Consider the following 18,792-nt stretch of genomic DNA (forward strand, 5'->3'; position numbering starts at 1 on the left):
ATTCACGCATGTGCAAATGCGACGTTCTTGACCCGAGTTGGGTTTTTGTTGGTTTAATTTCGAAATATAGAAATTAAAGTCAAATACATCCTCGTATATGTATGCGTGTACCGCTTAATAAGGTTATTTACAATAAGCTGTATACATATACACATATGTATACTACGTATTTGATTGGAGTAATCATTATTTTTAAAGTTTGTTATTAATCTATAATTAAACTAATAGTATCGTTATTTATTTCGATTGGATTTTATTGGTTGTGAATATCTTTGCGTAAATTGATCAATGTAGTCTCTGGATAGCTATCTGCTTGACCTAAAATGCAGGATCGTTGCATGACTATCGTGTGTACCTGGGTTACCACCGTAAAAGAGTGTCACTGTATGATAATCATTAGTGTGGTTCGTGGAATCGAACATCATAATTATAACAGTTTTCATGTTTTTGAATCTAGTGCATAGACATGAAATGTTGATATATTTTCCTACATTACATATATGTACTTCATACTTTTTGACCCAGATTTATTGATACACATGGTATATAACTGGTGTGTTTCCCATTCCATATAAATGGTTTATCGATGTATCGTTTAAATATTATCACAGCGATCAAATTATTGTCACGTGTTTACCTAATACACTGGTTAATCAGAAATGGTTATTGTTATAGATTTGGTAATTTTTCAAATCGATTTCATTATACACAATAGGTGAAGATTTGGTAAACGAAAACACACGTATCCATATAAACGTCTCCCATTTTATGTTTTAATAATATCGCTGAAACGCCATATTATTAGTTTGTATTCTACTAAGTTTTAGTTTATTATAAGTAAATTTTCTTTTTCTGATACCCTATTCTATTTTGGGCTGTGTTCTGTATTTAATGATCATCGAGTAATGGTATCGACAGAAATTAATTATGTGTTTTAAGTTAATCAAGTTTTATTGCTCCTTTTAATTGTTTAATTGTCATTCTGTTGACTTTTAATTTATTAGCATGGACATATCAGTGTGTATTCAATGGAGATTGGGAATTGATTTCGACAGAGATTAATCATGCATTTTTTAATATTTCCGTTTTCATTTACCCTTTGTTAATGTAATTGGTGTGCCAAATTGTCAAATTTACCTTAATGATATTGTACATTACCCATTACTATAATAATAGTCTTGTACTTATGGTTTAACCAGCAAAGACGTCGAATACTACAGCAGACACTAAACTTTATGCATTTAATCATATTTACAAATATTAAAACAAGTTTACCCATTAACTATATTTCAGAAGTGTTTACTTCCAATTTCATGCCAAGCTACTTGTTAAAATACTTCTTTTTAAGGACTTTTTGTTAGGTTTTCCAAAACTCTTACTTAACTACAGAGTACTGTCGAATAAAACAATTATAATAGAAAGCAAAAATAATAAAACACTTATAGCGATGTATTATTCTTTTTATGGTTTAGAAATGTGTGTGGATATACAATGAGTTCATTGAAATACATGTACACTGTCTTCTACTTTCATAAAGGACAAGATATCAAAACAACCTACTTAACCCAAAATAAAAAAAAATAAAAAAAAAAGTTCTTTTGCTTTAAGCGCGCAGTAATGCCAACAGTGATGTAGTGCCAAGGTTATATCCAAGGTTCTCAAACATAAATGCAAAATAAGATGGAATTAAGATACTTCATAATACTTATATTCCATTATCAATATTTCAAAGCCCTGTTTACTCCCAAACTCACGCCAAGCTGGTTGTTAAAACAGTTCTTAGGGTTTCTGTTATTAAATTCCCTAATATTATTACTTAACTACAAAGCACTGTCGAATACGACTATTATAATAGCAGAAATATAAAATACATCCAGCGGTTTAATATACATTTCTTATTTTAAACTTTTTGTGGATGGAGACTAATTTCACTGAAATACACTTCTAGTTCCGAAAGGTAGGACAAAAAACTTAATGAATAGAAATCACCTACTAAACCGAAGTGAAAAATCTCAGATGTAAGATTTAATGGCAACCGATTGCTAACAGTTAAATATAATCCGTTACAAAGGGATAATATCACAACTGTCTTTCAAAACTAAGCCGGTATTGTATATAGATCATTTACACACCAAAAAATACGTGCATTGATTTTAAATTTGCATGAATGTCAAACGTGGTGTATTGTCATGGTAATATCCAATGTTTTATAACATACATGTAAAATAAATTGAAATTCAGACATTTTGCATTAAAATAATTTCTTTTTTTAGGAAATTGGAAATAATAGCTCATGCTTAGTTCAACGTTGTTCAAAGGTTATTCAATTATATCCAAAATGAGGGAATAAGTTTGAATATTAACAACGCTCATGCAATAAGCAGTATGACCTTAAAACCCATATATATATATATATATATAACAGAAAGTATGCCCGATATTTGTATTTGTTTGAATGTATTTTGTACAGTAATCTAGCGAATAACATATAAGTGCAACGGCATCGAATCAAGGATATCGTGAGGAAAGCAAATATAACACATACATGACAACGACAAAAGAAGACATGCTGAAAAACAAATCACCCTCCCTGCCTAATTTTTTAACCTTTATGTAGGCAGGATGTCTTGTATATTTCTCGGATCAAAAACAGACGTGAAATACTGGTCACTGGTCTATTTCTGTACGGTATACATCCCTGCGAACTCAAGAGTGTATCGTTGTGCAATTGCTGAATGTAAAAAAATTACCAGGCCAGACACGCGTATTAGATATGTGAACTGCCAATACAGTGATCTTGGTTTGTGATGGAACATTTTAAGTCATAACAGCGTCAATGTGATTCAAATGGTCACATTCCAGGTTTGATTTAAAAGTGTTTAGTTCTTTATTGACATGTATTTAATCAGAAACAAATACTTCTGTGTGAATATCAAATGTTATACCTTTGGATTTTTATACAAAAAAAATCAATTGGACATGTGGAATATTACACTAATTTGTTTGCTTTAATATCGGGACATTATATTGGGAAGTATTCATATAATTTTAAGCTTTTTATGGTCATTGTGTTATGTCACTGTTTGCTATAAAGGGAAAAGGGCGGATCATTAAGGGAAACCGAGAGTTATGTGGGAACAGGTCTCTCGTGGTACCGTGGGAAACACCGGTATGCTAGGTTCTTTGGCTACCGGTTGTTACTAGGCTCTGGTCATACTACGGCCATTCTTCCAATGATAATACTTTTCGATGAAGAAGCTTTAAATAAATTCAGATTAACAGTATTTTATATTTGCGGTTGTTTTCTGAATATAGCCTGTGTATTAATGTCTAGATAATTAGTTTGTGCTAAAATGTGTAGCATACTAGAATAAAGGTCAATACCATATTTTCAAATGACAGCTTTGCGATAGGACATGTTGATTATTCGCCAAATCATCATCATCAATGCGATCAATGGTATACTTCAACTTTGACCTCTTTGAATGTAATGCGCATTTAACGCAATGATATGACGGTGAAGAACCTTGGCATTATCAATTAAACTGAAATGCATGAGCTACATTAAACATGACCTTTCATAACTCAGAGATACCATGACAGTGTAGACAAAGTGACATTTATATCGGATATAGTATGTTATTTCTATTGCAAACTGCCTCGAATAAAACATCACGACGATATGTATGAAACATTGACAGAAAGTTCCAAGACGCTGATGAGTTAATAGATATTTGTAGATGAATAATGACCTGAAAATAATACATGTTTACTTAGAGAAAAAAATACACCAAATAAAAAAGTTGTTTTGTTAAGTAGTAAGTCAGATAACGTACGATAACGAAATGAATTTAAGCATAATTAATGGTCGGCGTTTAAAAGTAGGAATAAATGTATCCACTGGCAAAGAGCGGTCTGCTATGTATACGATGACAGAGGGACACACATATATGTATAGTCAATTATGTTTGTTACTATAATTGTAAGACGATAGTTTTTAATTATGGTAGCCGTCTTTAGTATAATTATTATGCTAATACATGTTTATCTACCAGTGTTCTGGAAATAGTTCTTAGGTTTTTTGTTTTTTGAAACATCCGACTAGTATGACATAAATCGCGTAGTTCCTTCAAAGGGAACATTAAATCGAAATATACAAAACACTAACATGCGTTATACGATGTACGATGTTAACGAGATAACACTGACAGTGGATGAAGATTGAATCCATGGAAATATTAATACTACTACAGAGGATTATTTTGATATATGACAATATTGTGTAATATAGAACACGATTGACACATTTATACGTAGAAAAAAAATTATCAAAACGCATTTTTATTGTCATAATGCTATTAATACTATTTCCTATTTTTAATACCCTTTAATTAATTGATGCCAACTGAATACCATTTTTTTCAAGATGAAAATAATATCTATATGCATGAAGGTACGACTGTGACAATATACTACATTTGTGTGTTACCATAAGACTATTTACGCCACCTGATGCGAATACATGTAGCTTTAAGTTATATATACTATAACTGGGGGAGATATTGACATGCTATTTACTCGTTAATTATATATTAAGGTTTTACAGTCAGAAGGTTCTATTGATGAATTAAAGTTTGAAAATCGTTGAAATGGACAGAAAATATTATGATACATTATAAACATTAGATACAACACAAAGTATATTCACTGTAAAATTATTGTGTTTATTATTTAGTTTATACCTATGTATGTTTAGATGGAAATATACTTGCAGAAATCACTTTATCATTGCTGATATCACTACAGAAATGTAAAATGAAATTATAGGTCACACCTTGGTATCATGGCCTGATCATGTATACTCATTTAACTGCACGGTGGATGTAAACATAATCATTAAGGCAGTAAATGTTTTTGGCAGTACTGCCGAAAATCATTCTCAGCTCCTATTTATAGTACTAAAATTAAAACGTATGCATTGTAAGTGTTGCTATTCTCAAATATTTGGAAATCTCTGGTGGTGAATAACTAGTAGAAAGTTTTTCTTCATTCTTGGGTATGACAATTACGGCACTTATTTCAGGTATAGTACATATAATTATTTTTTCTTTGTTTTCATACCAAATCTGGCTTTCTGATTGGCCAATTTTTTTTTTGCATACCACTATGAAAAAAATTCGAGAATGTCGCGAAACACCGACGTTATCGTGACGTCACAATAGATACATTGACGTTGCGTATTGATTCGGAAAAAAATATTCCCTTGAAAAACCACTATAATGTTACATTAAAACATACTTCATTTTATCAAATAGAGTATAACATTAGTTATACGTATTGATGTTTATGCAAAAAAAAAAATATTTGTTAATTTTATCGCGGATTCACACAGTTTCCAAACATTTTTTTTTCTTTCATACCCCGATAAAATTAAAAGAATAGTGACATCAATGCTTAAATGTAAATAAGTATAACACTGATTCATTTTTTGTATTTGACTCAAGATATGCAATATTGATACAAAGTTTCCTATATATTTTGACCTAAATTTGCTGATATACATTCGGTTTCAAAGATCAAATATTCCAGCGTTTTATTATACTTTTTTATTTAAAACTATTTGTGGACTTAGAATAGGTTCACTGAAATACACTTCTACTTCCAAAAGGAAGAACAAGACTTTAAAACCAATTATTAGGGATACTTACAACAAGCGGTATACGTATACACATACTGATACGGAGACGTATTTGACTGGGATCGATCATTATCGTTATGTTTACCATACATTCTATAAAATCCCTTACTTCCTACATCTGTCGAGGCTGATTTTCGACACCGTGTTACAAATATATAAAAATGTCCGTATAACTATAGAGCCAAAGGCCTGTTGATCGATCAAAAATGACGTGTTAAAACATTTGATACTTTTTTTTCACGCGTGCACTTTTATTCACGCATGTACAAATGCGACATTCTTGACCCGGGTTGATATCTTGTAGTTGATTTAATTTCGAAATATAAAGTAAACTCAAATACGTCCCGTATCCGTATGCGTATACGTATACCGCGTATTGTAAGTATCCCTATAAAGAATGTGCCGAACTTAAAGTTATACATGTACATTAATGACTCTTACTTTCAGCTGGATATTTGGGTTTTCGCATATACCAACTGTGGAGCGCGGGCGATTATGGCACGCTTTGCGGCACCCTGTTTGTGATTTAAAGGATTAGATATGGTAAGGGTCTTTTGTGGCCCCTAAATCCGCTATTTTGCGGCTCCCTGTTTGTGATTAAAATTTTACCAAGTTGTTATACGATACCGTACACTAATGACTATACCAAACCGGAATTTTGTGCGTACCAAACACGTACACTATAGTCATAATATGCTCACTAAACATCATTGATTATGGCACAAAAGATGCATTTATGATAGTGGTAGATCGTTTTTGTTTTATCCTAATCCTTCATTCAAGATCTTGCCTTAACAGAATGCATCCGATATCATGAGATATTGTCATTTTTTCACGCATTTGTCTCAGTTTTGTACGAAAATGCAATCCAGGTTACATGTTTGAATACAACTAAAAGAGAACTTATTCTCATTTCCACATACAATTGTGGGACATATTAGAATTTTACGCTTTCACTGTTCTATGTTTTATCGGTTTCGATAAACAAATGAAATAATATCGAGTTTTTGAAGCGATTTAGCAGTTACCCCTCTCATTTGTTGAGTACGATTTTTACAGAAGTAGATATCAAACAACTAGGGCCGGATCCCGTTACAATACAGTGGGTGTACGTAGGTGTAGCTTCGACAAACTTGAAAACTTTTGTCAGATCTTTGAACTTGGTCAGATTAACATAATAGCAAGCTCCGTGTATCTTTTGCGAAACAAATGAAATAACTCATACAAACGGACTGATATTTAAATATTGAGACAACAAAAATAAGTTTAAAAAAATGAGAACAATACGCAATTTGCTCACAATAGTTTGGAATATTCTTCTATCTGATTAAAGAGAAAAGAAGAAAAACAATATATTGATCTAAAATAACTCCTTGGTTTTCGCTTTCAAAATAGTCGAAACTTCTCTTTGATAGTGCATACTGTCGCGAATAGAACATTAAATTGAATGTATGAAACATTGGTGTTTATAGGTGAAAACAAATTGTAGTCAATAGTAATACATTACATTTACAACAACACAACACTCTTTACAACCAATGTGACTTTGATATTCAGATAAATTAAACAATATCCAATCGAATGTTTGAGGGATCTTACGTAATCGTCTTCATGTATCAACTAAAATTTGGAGAGGATTCACTAAGATACCATCAGCTGTAGTAGTGTCCATTTTATAATGTTGCAATACGCAGGTGTGTCTTTTGTCAATCATAACAAATGACTTATAATCTCAGCATATTATGTTGATATTTTGTTTTCTATTGTATACGTGTTCTGGAAATAATTCTTAGATTTCCGTTTATGAAATGTCCGAGCAGTATGACATAAACCACGTACGGATGTCTAGTGTTTACATGCAGAGAAGTACCTTATATGGGTCAGAATGAAGAATGCAAAATTTTTGTATTGATTTTTAACATCGTTAATACGGTCATGGCATGAGTGTAGAAAACGAAGTAGTACTCGTTATTAGCATAGAATAGTTTACACATATAAAAATGTATATACCAGGGTAAAACCAGTAGGATGCAGATGTATGTCCATTGGAATGAATTAAGACAGATTCTGGGGGTAGGTGAATATAACACACAGGAATAAACACAAAAAAATCATTCAATACATCACCGTGTAACTGTAGTATTATACTCACAAGGTCCCGAAAAAAAAGAAAAAAAAAAAACCGTAAGAATTAGGTCACACAAACTAAAGGTAAATAGACAGGTAATATCAAGACATTAGACAGCAACTCTCCATTCAAATCGCATGAATTCGTGTTGATGCTTTTTTGCTAATAGTCCCATGTTACGGTGTAATTTAAGGAAATAATGTTTTTTTTATTAATTTGTTAATAGGTAGGTTCATATTTCAATTATGAGTAATAAAGGGAAAACGCTTTTCGTCATGCAATATCTCTATCGGTGCATCATTATACAATTGTAGCATCTATACATGTCTTTGCAAGTCAAGTATAAATAAAAGCATGTAATATGGAAGTAGGTTATGCTTTCATCTATGCCGTCGTCTACCTTGTCCCTATACGTGTAGCTCACTTTGATGGAGGATTTCACTTACTATATATCACACATTGTTTTTATTGTCACGTACCATTACGGAAGGTCGATTATGTTCATTGAATTCATCATAATTATGTTAATGTAATGTTCCATCAATGTATTTGTTTAAAACGTCTTTAATGTAAAGTATGTACACTTATAAAAGTATTCTGAATAGGACGACTATACTCCAGTATAACAACAGTTATTAGTCATTTTAGTGCGCCTTTTTATTTAATGTATTTTAATCAGCTTGAGTTCGTTAAAGATGCTCCACCGCCGACAGAGCATAAATGATATTCATTATTTGAACAATAATTGGTGTTAATCGTGTATATATATGTCTAGTTCACACAAAAAATAATATAAAATAAATTATTTTACCTTTGGTGCATTCGTAATCAGTGCTTCATTCCATATAGGATATAGTTCAGAGGAATTTTTTCGGGATGCAATTAATTATTTTTCATATTTTTAACTTGTAGTAAAATCAGAAGCTCAAACTTTTCAAAGGTGGTAATGGTGTAAAGTAAATAACTTTTGTAACTGAAGAAAAATACTAAATCGTCTGCTTCTATTTTTGATAGTGAAAAAATACCATTCGTCAGCGGTGGAGCATCTTTAAGAAAACAGAAATGAGTTCATATTATATGTAATTCTTAGAAAACGTTCCACAAATCAATTTAGTATCCAATTAGGAACATGTCTGACCTTGGCAATATCCTATCAAACAAGATATTATTCTAAAAAAAGTTCTTAGGTTTCCATTTTCAAAATGTTCGAATGTTTTCTATAGTAGGATTCGAAACTCATATTAATTAAAATTTTAAAATTAATTTGTAATTCAAATGAATGAAAACCGTCAACTTTATAAACTAAGCTTTAGGAGGATTCACGTACATGTCATTGATGTACTAGACATTGTTCATTCACAATGTTGAGGTAAAGTTAAGAAGTGTTTTCATATCAATTATGGTCACCGGCTTTAGTATAATTATTATGCTAATACATGTTTATCTTCCAGTATTCTGGAAATAGTTCGTTGGTTTTTGTTTTTGAAATACAAATGTATCCAACTAGTATGATATAAATCGCGTAGTTCCTTCGAATGGAGCATTTAATCGAAATATACAAAACACTAACAGCGAGTTATACAATACTATTTCCCATTTTTAATACCGTTTGATTTAGTTTATGCCAAGTGATTACCTACTCTTTGAGCTAGCGCAAAGTCATAACATCAGTTATTTCCAAATGAATCCCTGGTACCTTAAATTGAAATGTATGTGGAAATAACTATCTATGTGCACGAATAGGTCGCCAAGACATCCTTAATACGGTGTGTAGTATATATCAATTTTGAGTTCTTTGAATGCAATGCGTTTTAACGCAGTGCTATGGAAGTGAAGTGATTTGCTATTATCAATTAAACTGCAATTCATGACCTGCATTAAACATGGCCTGTTATAACTCAGAGGTGTCATGACAGTGAAGACAAAGTGACATTTATACCGTATATAGGCTGTTGTTTCATTGCAAACTTCCTCGAATAACACATCAAAACGATATGTATGGAACACTGCCAGAGAGTTCAAAGACGCTGATGAGTTATTAAACATGTTTGAATGGATAATGAACGAATGGTAATACATGTTTAATTAAAGAAACAAATAGACCAAATAAAAGAGTAATTTTGGTAAGTAATAAGTCAGATGATGTTATCAAATTAGTTTAGATATAATTAATGCTCAGCGTTTAGAGGAAGGAATAAATGTATCCGCTGATAGAGGGCGGTCTGTTATGTATGCGTTGACAGAGGGATACACATATACGTATAGTCAAACTTAATTACAATATGATTACACTGAAGGACTCGCTATTTGAAACATCAGTGTGAAGCATTTCCCTAGTGTTTACATACACACAAGTACCTAATATGGGTCAGAATGAAGAATGATAAAATGATATTGATTGATTTAACATTTATTTATATAGTCCGAATGTTAAAAACGTTCATGTCACGAGTATAAAAACTAAGTATTAATCGTTATTAGCAAAGAATAGTTTTTACATGTGTATGCGTTGGCCAAACCAGTAGGCATTCAAGGTAGCCCCAGACATGTCTTTACAAGTATCAATAAACGCATTTGGGGTGGGAGTGGATTACGTTTGCATCTATGCCGACGTCTAATTTATACCTATACCTCTATATCACCTTTTTAATTTTCCTTCTATTATGTTGCAATACTAGTGCTAATACAAATTTTGAAGAAAGCATGAAAGGACATCTGGTTTCAGGAACAAAATTGACCCCAAAAGTTCACGGTCCCTGGCGGCAGCCATTTTGGTTTTCAAAATGGCCTGAAAATATACAACTTCTGTGACCCATATCATACGTTCTATACCAGCTAGACCCAAACTTTAAACGTATGCACTCATATTATTGATGCTTAGGAACATTTTGATGGCGTTTAACTTCAATGAGAAGAACCGCCATTTTTAATTTCAAGATGGTCGCCATTTTGTGAGCTATATCTGTATAAACTACTTCTAATTGATTAAGCTTACTTTAAGCAAATAAACACTTGCAAATAAAGTGAGAGTATCCATAATTTTGAGGTGTTTAATACATAAATAATTTGATTCTTATTTTAATTTATACAGCAATGTTGGATTTCAAAATAACCGCCATTTCGAAATCCAACATTGCTTTATAGATAGATAGAGAGATTTTCTTTATTTCCTCTTTTCAGGGATTTCATACCTATTTTACATTTCAATTAAAACAAATCGATATTCAGTTTATAATTTCAAAATCATATTTTCAAAGTAAAGAGTTCATATGTACAATTATTGATGGAAGTAGGTCAGCAATGTTTATCATCATTATTTCCCATCTATCATGATCAAGAGGAATATCCACCTGGCTTCCAAGTAGAGATTGACATTGCTTTTCCTCTGAAATGTGGTCGAATGTTACATATTCTGTGACTTCTAAGAAGTTTACAAGAAAGTCAATTATTTCATCGCGACTATAGAACAGTGCCGGTCACTGGATCAGAAAGTGCGTAGTAATATTGTTCAAATTCTTCCCACATAGTCTACATACTACAATGCTAGTTCGTACCGATACGAGAGTTTGATTAACTCGCCAATTTCCATGTGTGGTTAGGATAAACAATACTCAGTATCCAGAGTGGGTTAGGACCACAGACAGAGTGGATGCTGGCGTAGGTTTTGAGCACAATCGAGTTATCCATAGCCTCTGCCCATTTATTGAAGTAGAACTCTTCTACAATTCTCGTGGCAAAGTTTCGCGAGGAATTGCGAGTGGGACAATAACCATCGTATACAAAGTCAGACAGAACTGATGCTACATTAAGCCTGTGTGCGGTTGCAAATATATCTTGAATAAAGCTTTCCGCGAGAAGCATCTTGTTTCCCAATATGAAAGCATAAACACGGATATTGAAGAGAGTTTTCCACACATATTTACTGCTTGCAGCACAAAGTTTCGTCCAAAATAGCATCTTCCTTTTCTCAACCTCGCCAGCAATGTCAAGTAGTCCAATAGCGCGAGTTGTTACACGTGTAGGTGAAGTTTGTTCGAAGCCTTGGAATCTCCGGACATCATATCGTTGAACGACGCAAAGTTCCTGCTGAGAGTATTGCATAGGGTTAGCCCACAATTCTGATCCATACAACACACGCGATTGGACTATACTTTTGATAAGCTTGCAGCTTATCAACGGATTCATGCCGCCATCGTGTACACCAACGCTTATCAATGAATTCGGTGATTGTCTCCCATTCTGACAAGCTTTTTATGCTGTCGTCGCAATGCAAATTCTGAGTCAAAACTATAACGGCGTATTCCTTGGTTCTGACCCACGAAATAGGTTGTCCTCCGAGTGCACATTGAGCTCGTAGAACGCGCTTTGTGTGGCCCCTTTGAAACTGTATCAGAGAACTTTTCCCGGGGTTGTAACTAAGACGCCATTTTAGCGAGAAGCTATACACTAAGTCTAGGAGACACTGCAAGTTCCCAACGGAAAAGTCCATAAGTAAAGTGTCATCCGCTAGAAATATTGCTGGTACGTGTAGATTATGAACAGTGAGTCAGAACGAACACGAGTCAAGCTCTAGAATAATATCGTTGATCATGACTAGAAAAAAAGCATGCGGATAATGTCCTACCTTGACCCACGCCTTGCTCGACAGAATATGGACTTCCGGTTCTGCCTTCGTGCAGTACGCATGATGTAACACCCTTAAAGGAGTTCGCTATGATCCGCCATATCTTACCATTAAAGTCAAGATTATTTATCCAGACAATATTGAAGGCTTTCGCGGTATCTAAAAATGTTGCGTACTCTTTCCAGTTACGTTCAAGATGATGACCTACAGCTTCCCTTACCGTGAAGGCATCAACAATACTACCACAGTCTTCTCTAAACCCTTGCTGAAGGCGATGAGGAAAACTAATCTCGGAACAAACATTCGCTGTTCTTTGGTAGAGTACTTTTTCGAATAGTTTTTGTATGACCGGGGTAAGGGTTATGTCCCTGTTATTATTCGTATCCAATTTGTCCTTTTTTTCCACCTTTGAATAGTTGAACGTTTTTCGCGCATTGTTGAGTGAAAGCTTTTTAACTTGACCATATTTCCAATAGGGTGTTAGGAATGGTCAGAACCTTTTCCGAGGAAGAGTTTCGAGAGCGGCTTCGTGTATTCAGCTAGAAACGAGTTTGAACTTCTCCTCAAGAGAAAGCACGTCACGCGTCCTATCATGAAGGGATTCTACGCGACAAAGTTTCTGCCGCAAACAGTTTCCGTAAACAGCCTTCTGCTTAGTAGAATATATTTTTTTCCAATTGACGGACTGCATATTGTGTTCACATTTGATAGTCACACAAGGTACGTGGTACTTCAAGCGTATGGGGAGATGATCAGAAACGTTCAGGTAATGATCGTCGATAATAGCACAGTCACTCACACAATCAACTTTATTGTTCAAAACATGATCAATGAACGTCTCACGCCCGTCTTTGGATACATAAGTTGCGGGGCTGCCCTTAGCCCAAGCTTGGGAGTTCACCGAAACTAGGTTACGATCACTTTCTAATAGCAATTTGCAATGTCGTGGTTCTTTGATCCGAATGCTTTACTCATTTGCGCATTCAAATCGCCTAGCATAATAACATGTCCCTGCTCTCAGAAACGGTCGCACAAATCCAATATACATCTGAGGGTGTCTATATATATCGCAATATAAATATTAGTAGATGGTAACAAGGTTCAAATTACAAATATGTGTGACTTGTCAAGAAGTTGAACAGACCAACACACTATTCTATCGTTGCATTCGTCCACAATCGGCGACACACTGATATTGTTTCTCCATAACACAGCTATTCCACCGAAACCTCGACGACAAGGCCTCCTTTCAGGTTCCAAAGGAATACGATTATTGCATATTCCAAACGCTCGGAAACAATTGTCAATGGTATTCAAGAAATCAATCTGCTCTCGAAGGAGCCAGTGTTCAGTTATAACTGCTATGTCTGTTTCTTTTAACAACTTAGATAGCATTGGGGTTCCGTACATAATACCCCTTATATCCCAAGAGAGCAGAGCAATCATTATGAATGATAAACAGACCCGATATTTATGGACTACTTTCACTGCCATGATGGTTGGTTGTTAGCACGCGCATTGTTGTTGAAGCGGTCGCGGTGTTCCCACTAACGAACAAGAACGTTTTCTGGCCAAAATGAAGGTTTAATCACCCGGTCGAAGTCTTGCTCACGAACATTGAGCCTGGCCGTGTACGTTGGTTCTTTTCCTGCCCAGTACTTTATCACTTTCATATACGTTACCTTCACACTTTTGTTAGCGGAATACTAATGAAAGTATATAAATTAAAAAAAAATGGCTGATAATTTCGGAAACATTACGTAAAAACTTGATATAAACGTCTTCTAATATTATACATATGTGGCGAAAATAGGCCTTACCGCTATGTCATGTGTAACACATGTGTGTCGTTATTGTTAACGTTAGGCAGACGCTTCATTGTCGGGGCAGTATACAGTGTAAGCTTTTCGGTGACTTTAATGTAGCGCACACCTCTAATACGTTTATTAAACCCGAGGAGTTCCGAGATAATTACGATGATTGCCGCTAGGGGCGCTGCTTTCTCTCGCAGTATAAAAGGGAGTGAGCTGGCGGATTGTTCACCTTTTGGTCCTGAACGTTGAGCTATTAACATCGACAAGGTAGTAGGTAGTGGCACTGAAAGATAGAAGTGGCTGAATAAGTCTTGCCTTGATCAGTGTCATACCGAGCGACAGGACCAGAAGTCGTATTGTATAGCTGTTGAGGTTAGAGCTTTGCAGTTCTTAGCTATACGTAGGGTGGTACACACATATCGACTACAGGTCGCGAGTTACTCGCATATCGACTACAGGTCGCGACCACTAGCTAGTTAGCCGTGAGTAGGGTCACGACATGGGTAGTTGTGAGTAGGGTCACGACATAGGTAGTCGTGAGTAGGGCTGGTAACATCTAGTGTTGGCGACACGCTCGTAGTCAAGAAAGATTATTAGAATCAGTAGATCAATAAGATAAGAAGGTGTCAGTAGGGATTCTGGAATGTCCATTTTACTCTATTATACAATGGAATAGGATTAAGTATGACATCAATCCAAATAATATAGAAACACAGAATGAGCTTGTGACGAAAATAAAGGAACTTAACCAAGGGATAAGGAACTTAAATTCCAGAAACAACTTGGAGTTACCAAAGTTATCTCTTGACATGATGAAGACTCTCAGAAGTAATAAAGCCTACACAAGAGCGAAGGTGTGTTACAACCAATTCACCGATGGAATCCACCCAGATCAAGCTATGTGCAAATACTGGACAAGGAAAACAGCTAATAAGGTTTGGGTCAAGTATTGCTAAAAACCAAATGAAAATGGCATCAGCAAAAAGGAAAAGATTTAATAGTGATAAAGAGTGTAAATGTCCGTCGTGTGATAAAGACATTAGAGAAAATGACATTTGTGTATTCTGCGAACTTTGTGAAGTATGCTTCTGCTTTAAATGTTCAAAGCTACCACAATCATTTGCAGAAAATCTGACCATTGACGGAGAAGAATCTGACCTTGTGTGGGTGTGTAGGGTATGTAAACGGAATTTCCCAAGAATGGCCCGTATAGATCAAGGCATTAAGGACATAAAAGAGAATACTGAAAAGAGGCTGAATGATGTAGAAAGTAGACTCAAACTAGTAGAAAAATCAGTCCCAGAAAAGGTTGAAAAATCAATTCGGAAAGTAAAAGGCGAAGTACTCACAGATATAAAGCAAGACATTGGCCAAATTGTAGATGAGAGACTAAAGGAAATGGAAGACCAAAAAAGGCGTGAGTTGAATCTTATGATATAGGTTTTGAGTGAGTCAAAAAAGGAAAATGGCAAACTAAGAATGGAAAATGACACTAGACTCCTACACATCATGATGGAAAAGTTAGGAATAGATGTCAAGCATGTGATCAAAATTGGAAACTACAACAAACAGGCAGATAGACCTAGACCTGTAAAGTTAGTGTTCAATGAAAAGGAGTCCAGGAGAAAGCTACTGCAAAGTGGCAGGAAAATCAAAGACCTAGACCATGACATCTTAAAGTCAATCTACATTGCACGTGACCTAACTCCAAAACAACGAGAGTCAAATAAAGAGCTGAGGATGGAGCTAAAGACAAGAAAAGAGGCAGGAGAAAGAGTTAGAATTAGAGGAGATAAAGTGGTGAAAGATGATTCTGAAATTAACCCTAAGAATACCCCTAAAAATCAAGATTCAGACAACGAAAACAACAAACTAAAGAAAACTCCAAAATCAAAAGTATGGACAAAGATTAACAATCAGGGAATTGGATCTCATGATCAAGTCCAAAATACTGGAGGGGAACACCTGCTGCGTAGAGCCTGTTCTACCACAGGTCTACCCTCAGAAGGTATTAGTGACTTATCAATTGATCCATTTGAAATGAGAACACTAATAGATTCACGAGAAAGATGTGACCAGGGAAATCTGTCCAGTATTGAAGGAAGTGATATTGATGTTGAAGAGGAACAGATGAACTATGAGGATTTAGATCCAACATTGATTTATAGTCAGCAAGGGAACGAGGTAGTAACATCACAGCAACCACCTGAGTAGGAGTCCAGTTTTATTTTTAACTCACAGACTGTAAAAGACACTGATGGAAATAGCGTTGAAACCATTATCAGTGTGATGTACAGTAATGTAGATTCTCTTCTTAACAAAAGACAGGAGTTGAAAACTGTTGTTGACCAAGAAAATCCGAGTATAATTGCCTTGACTGAAATATTACCGAAGAATAATCCAGGAAACTTAAATCCCTGTGAATTCAACATTGATGGTTATGACATGTTCACTGTCTCACTGGAAACCGGAAGAGGAGTTGTTATCTATATTAAATCAAACCTAAAAGGAGACATTGAGGAACACTTGATGCAATCAAATTTTAGTGAGGCTATTTGGTGTACTTTGTCATTATATAAAAGCCAAAAATTAGTAATTGGATGCATATACAGAAGTCCATCAAGCAGCACAGAAAATTCATTGGAACTAAATAAAGCAATTCAGACAGTGTGTGAAAAATATTACAACATCATCATCATGGGTGACTTCAATTATAAAAACATTGATTGGTCAAGGGAGACTACTCCGGAAAACTTAGGATCATCAACTGATAAGTTTCTAGAATGTGTACAAGGTCATACCAGGCACAGACAGGGAAATGAACCATCAACTCTAGATCTAGTACTTTCCAAAGATGAGGATACAGTTAAAAACTTGAGGATTGATTCACCATTAGGAAAGAGTGATCATGTAACAATATTCTATAATATCGAGATTGTGATTGATAAAGATAACACCACCAAAAACAATTACTGTTTTTACAGAGGGAATAACGAATCAATGAGTTTGGAGATTTCAAACATAGATTGGGAAAACAACATGGATGAGCTGAATACTGTGGATGCGTGGGCCTACTTTGTCGACAAAATTAAATCAAGTATGGAAAGATATATACCAGTGACAAAAAGTAGACCTGGAAGGAGGCACAGGAAAGCTTGGATGAATGTTGAAACAATAAACACCCTCAAAAGAAAAAGGAAGACCTGGGAAATATACAAAAGGAACAAAACAAACGCAAACTGGGAAACATACAGATTAGCAAGAAATAGAGCAACATCATCTTTAAGGAGTGCATCAATTCAATACGAGTCCAAAATTGCTAAGGAATTCAAGACAGACTCTAAAAGTTTCTGGAAATTCATCAAATCTAGGACCAATACTAAAACTGGAGTGCCTGATCTAGAACTAGAAAATGGTGTTATAGAAACTGAGGATGAAGGTAAATCCAAGGAACTAAACAAATTTTTCGCAAGTGTGTTTACGAAAGAAGACCACAACATCATACCTACACCAACAACAGTTAATCTACAGTCAGAACTTCTGGAAATCCATGTTACAACAGAAGAAGTGTTTAAAAAGCTATCAAAATTAGATGGATCCAAATCCCCCGGACCAGATGGGTTACATCCTAAAGTCCTAAAGGAACTAAGCCAATGTATTAGTCTTGCCCACAACACACTGCATACATGGGAGGCCGTCCTTACATGACCATAGCTGTTAATAGGACGTTAATTAATCAAACAAAAAAACAAAAATCCCCCTATCAATAATCTTTAATAAATCACTACAAGAAGGAGTTCTACCATCAGAATGGAAGGAGGCAAACATAACACCAATTTTTAAAAAAGGAAATAAAAGGAAAGCGGAAAACTACAGACCAATTAGTTTAACCAGTATTGTTGTAAAATGTTTGGAATCTATTCTTAGAGACAATATGATGGGTCATCTAGATAGGAACAATATTATAGCGGACGAACAATTTGGCTTCATCAAAGGAAAATCTACAACACTTCAACTTCTGGAAGTCCATGATGAAATAACTAAAAAGCTGGACGAGGGTGGAAATTTAGATATGATATATTTGGACTTTAAAAAAGCGTTTGACACAGTGCCGCATAAACGTCTGATAAAAAAGCTAATAAATGTTGGAGTACGAGGGAAAATTGTGACATGGATATCAAAATTCTTAGAAGGGAGACGTCAAAGAGTTGTAGTCAACGGAATACATTCCGACTGGGTAGAAGTAGATAGTGGAGTTCCACAAGGTAGTGTTCTGGGACCTATCCTCTTCATCGTGTATATAAATGACCTGCCAAAAGCTATACTTGGAAAATCAAAGCTATTTGCGGATGATACGAAAATTTACGGATCATGTAACCGACTTGAAGATTCCGAAAAAATTCAAAATGATTTGGACAAATTAAGTGAATGGTCAACACTATGGCAATTGAAGTTTAATTCATCTAAGTGTAAGACACTACATTTTGGACAAAGAAATCCCAACTTTGAGTATATCATGCGAGAGGAA

At 34.8% G+C, this 18,792-nt stretch overlaps 1 protein-coding gene across 1 annotated transcript; it reads left to right on the top strand.

Annotated features, from left to right (window-relative positions):
• The first annotated feature begins 16,553 nt into the window (after window positions 1-16,553).
• LOC138310014 (uncharacterized) lies at window positions 16,554-17,972 on the top strand. Its single transcript, XM_069251162.1, has one exon. The coding sequence runs from the start codon at window positions 16,554-16,556 to the stop codon at window positions 17,970-17,972; it is 1,419 nt and encodes a 472-aa protein (XP_069107263.1).
• The last annotated feature ends 820 nt before the right edge of the window (window positions 17,973-18,792 follow it).

This window comes from Argopecten irradians, chromosome 16 (assembly GCF_041381155.1).
Source record: "Argopecten irradians isolate NY chromosome 16, Ai_NY, whole genome shotgun sequence".
NCBI lineage: Eukaryota > Metazoa > Mollusca > Bivalvia > Pectinida > Pectinidae > Argopecten > Argopecten irradians.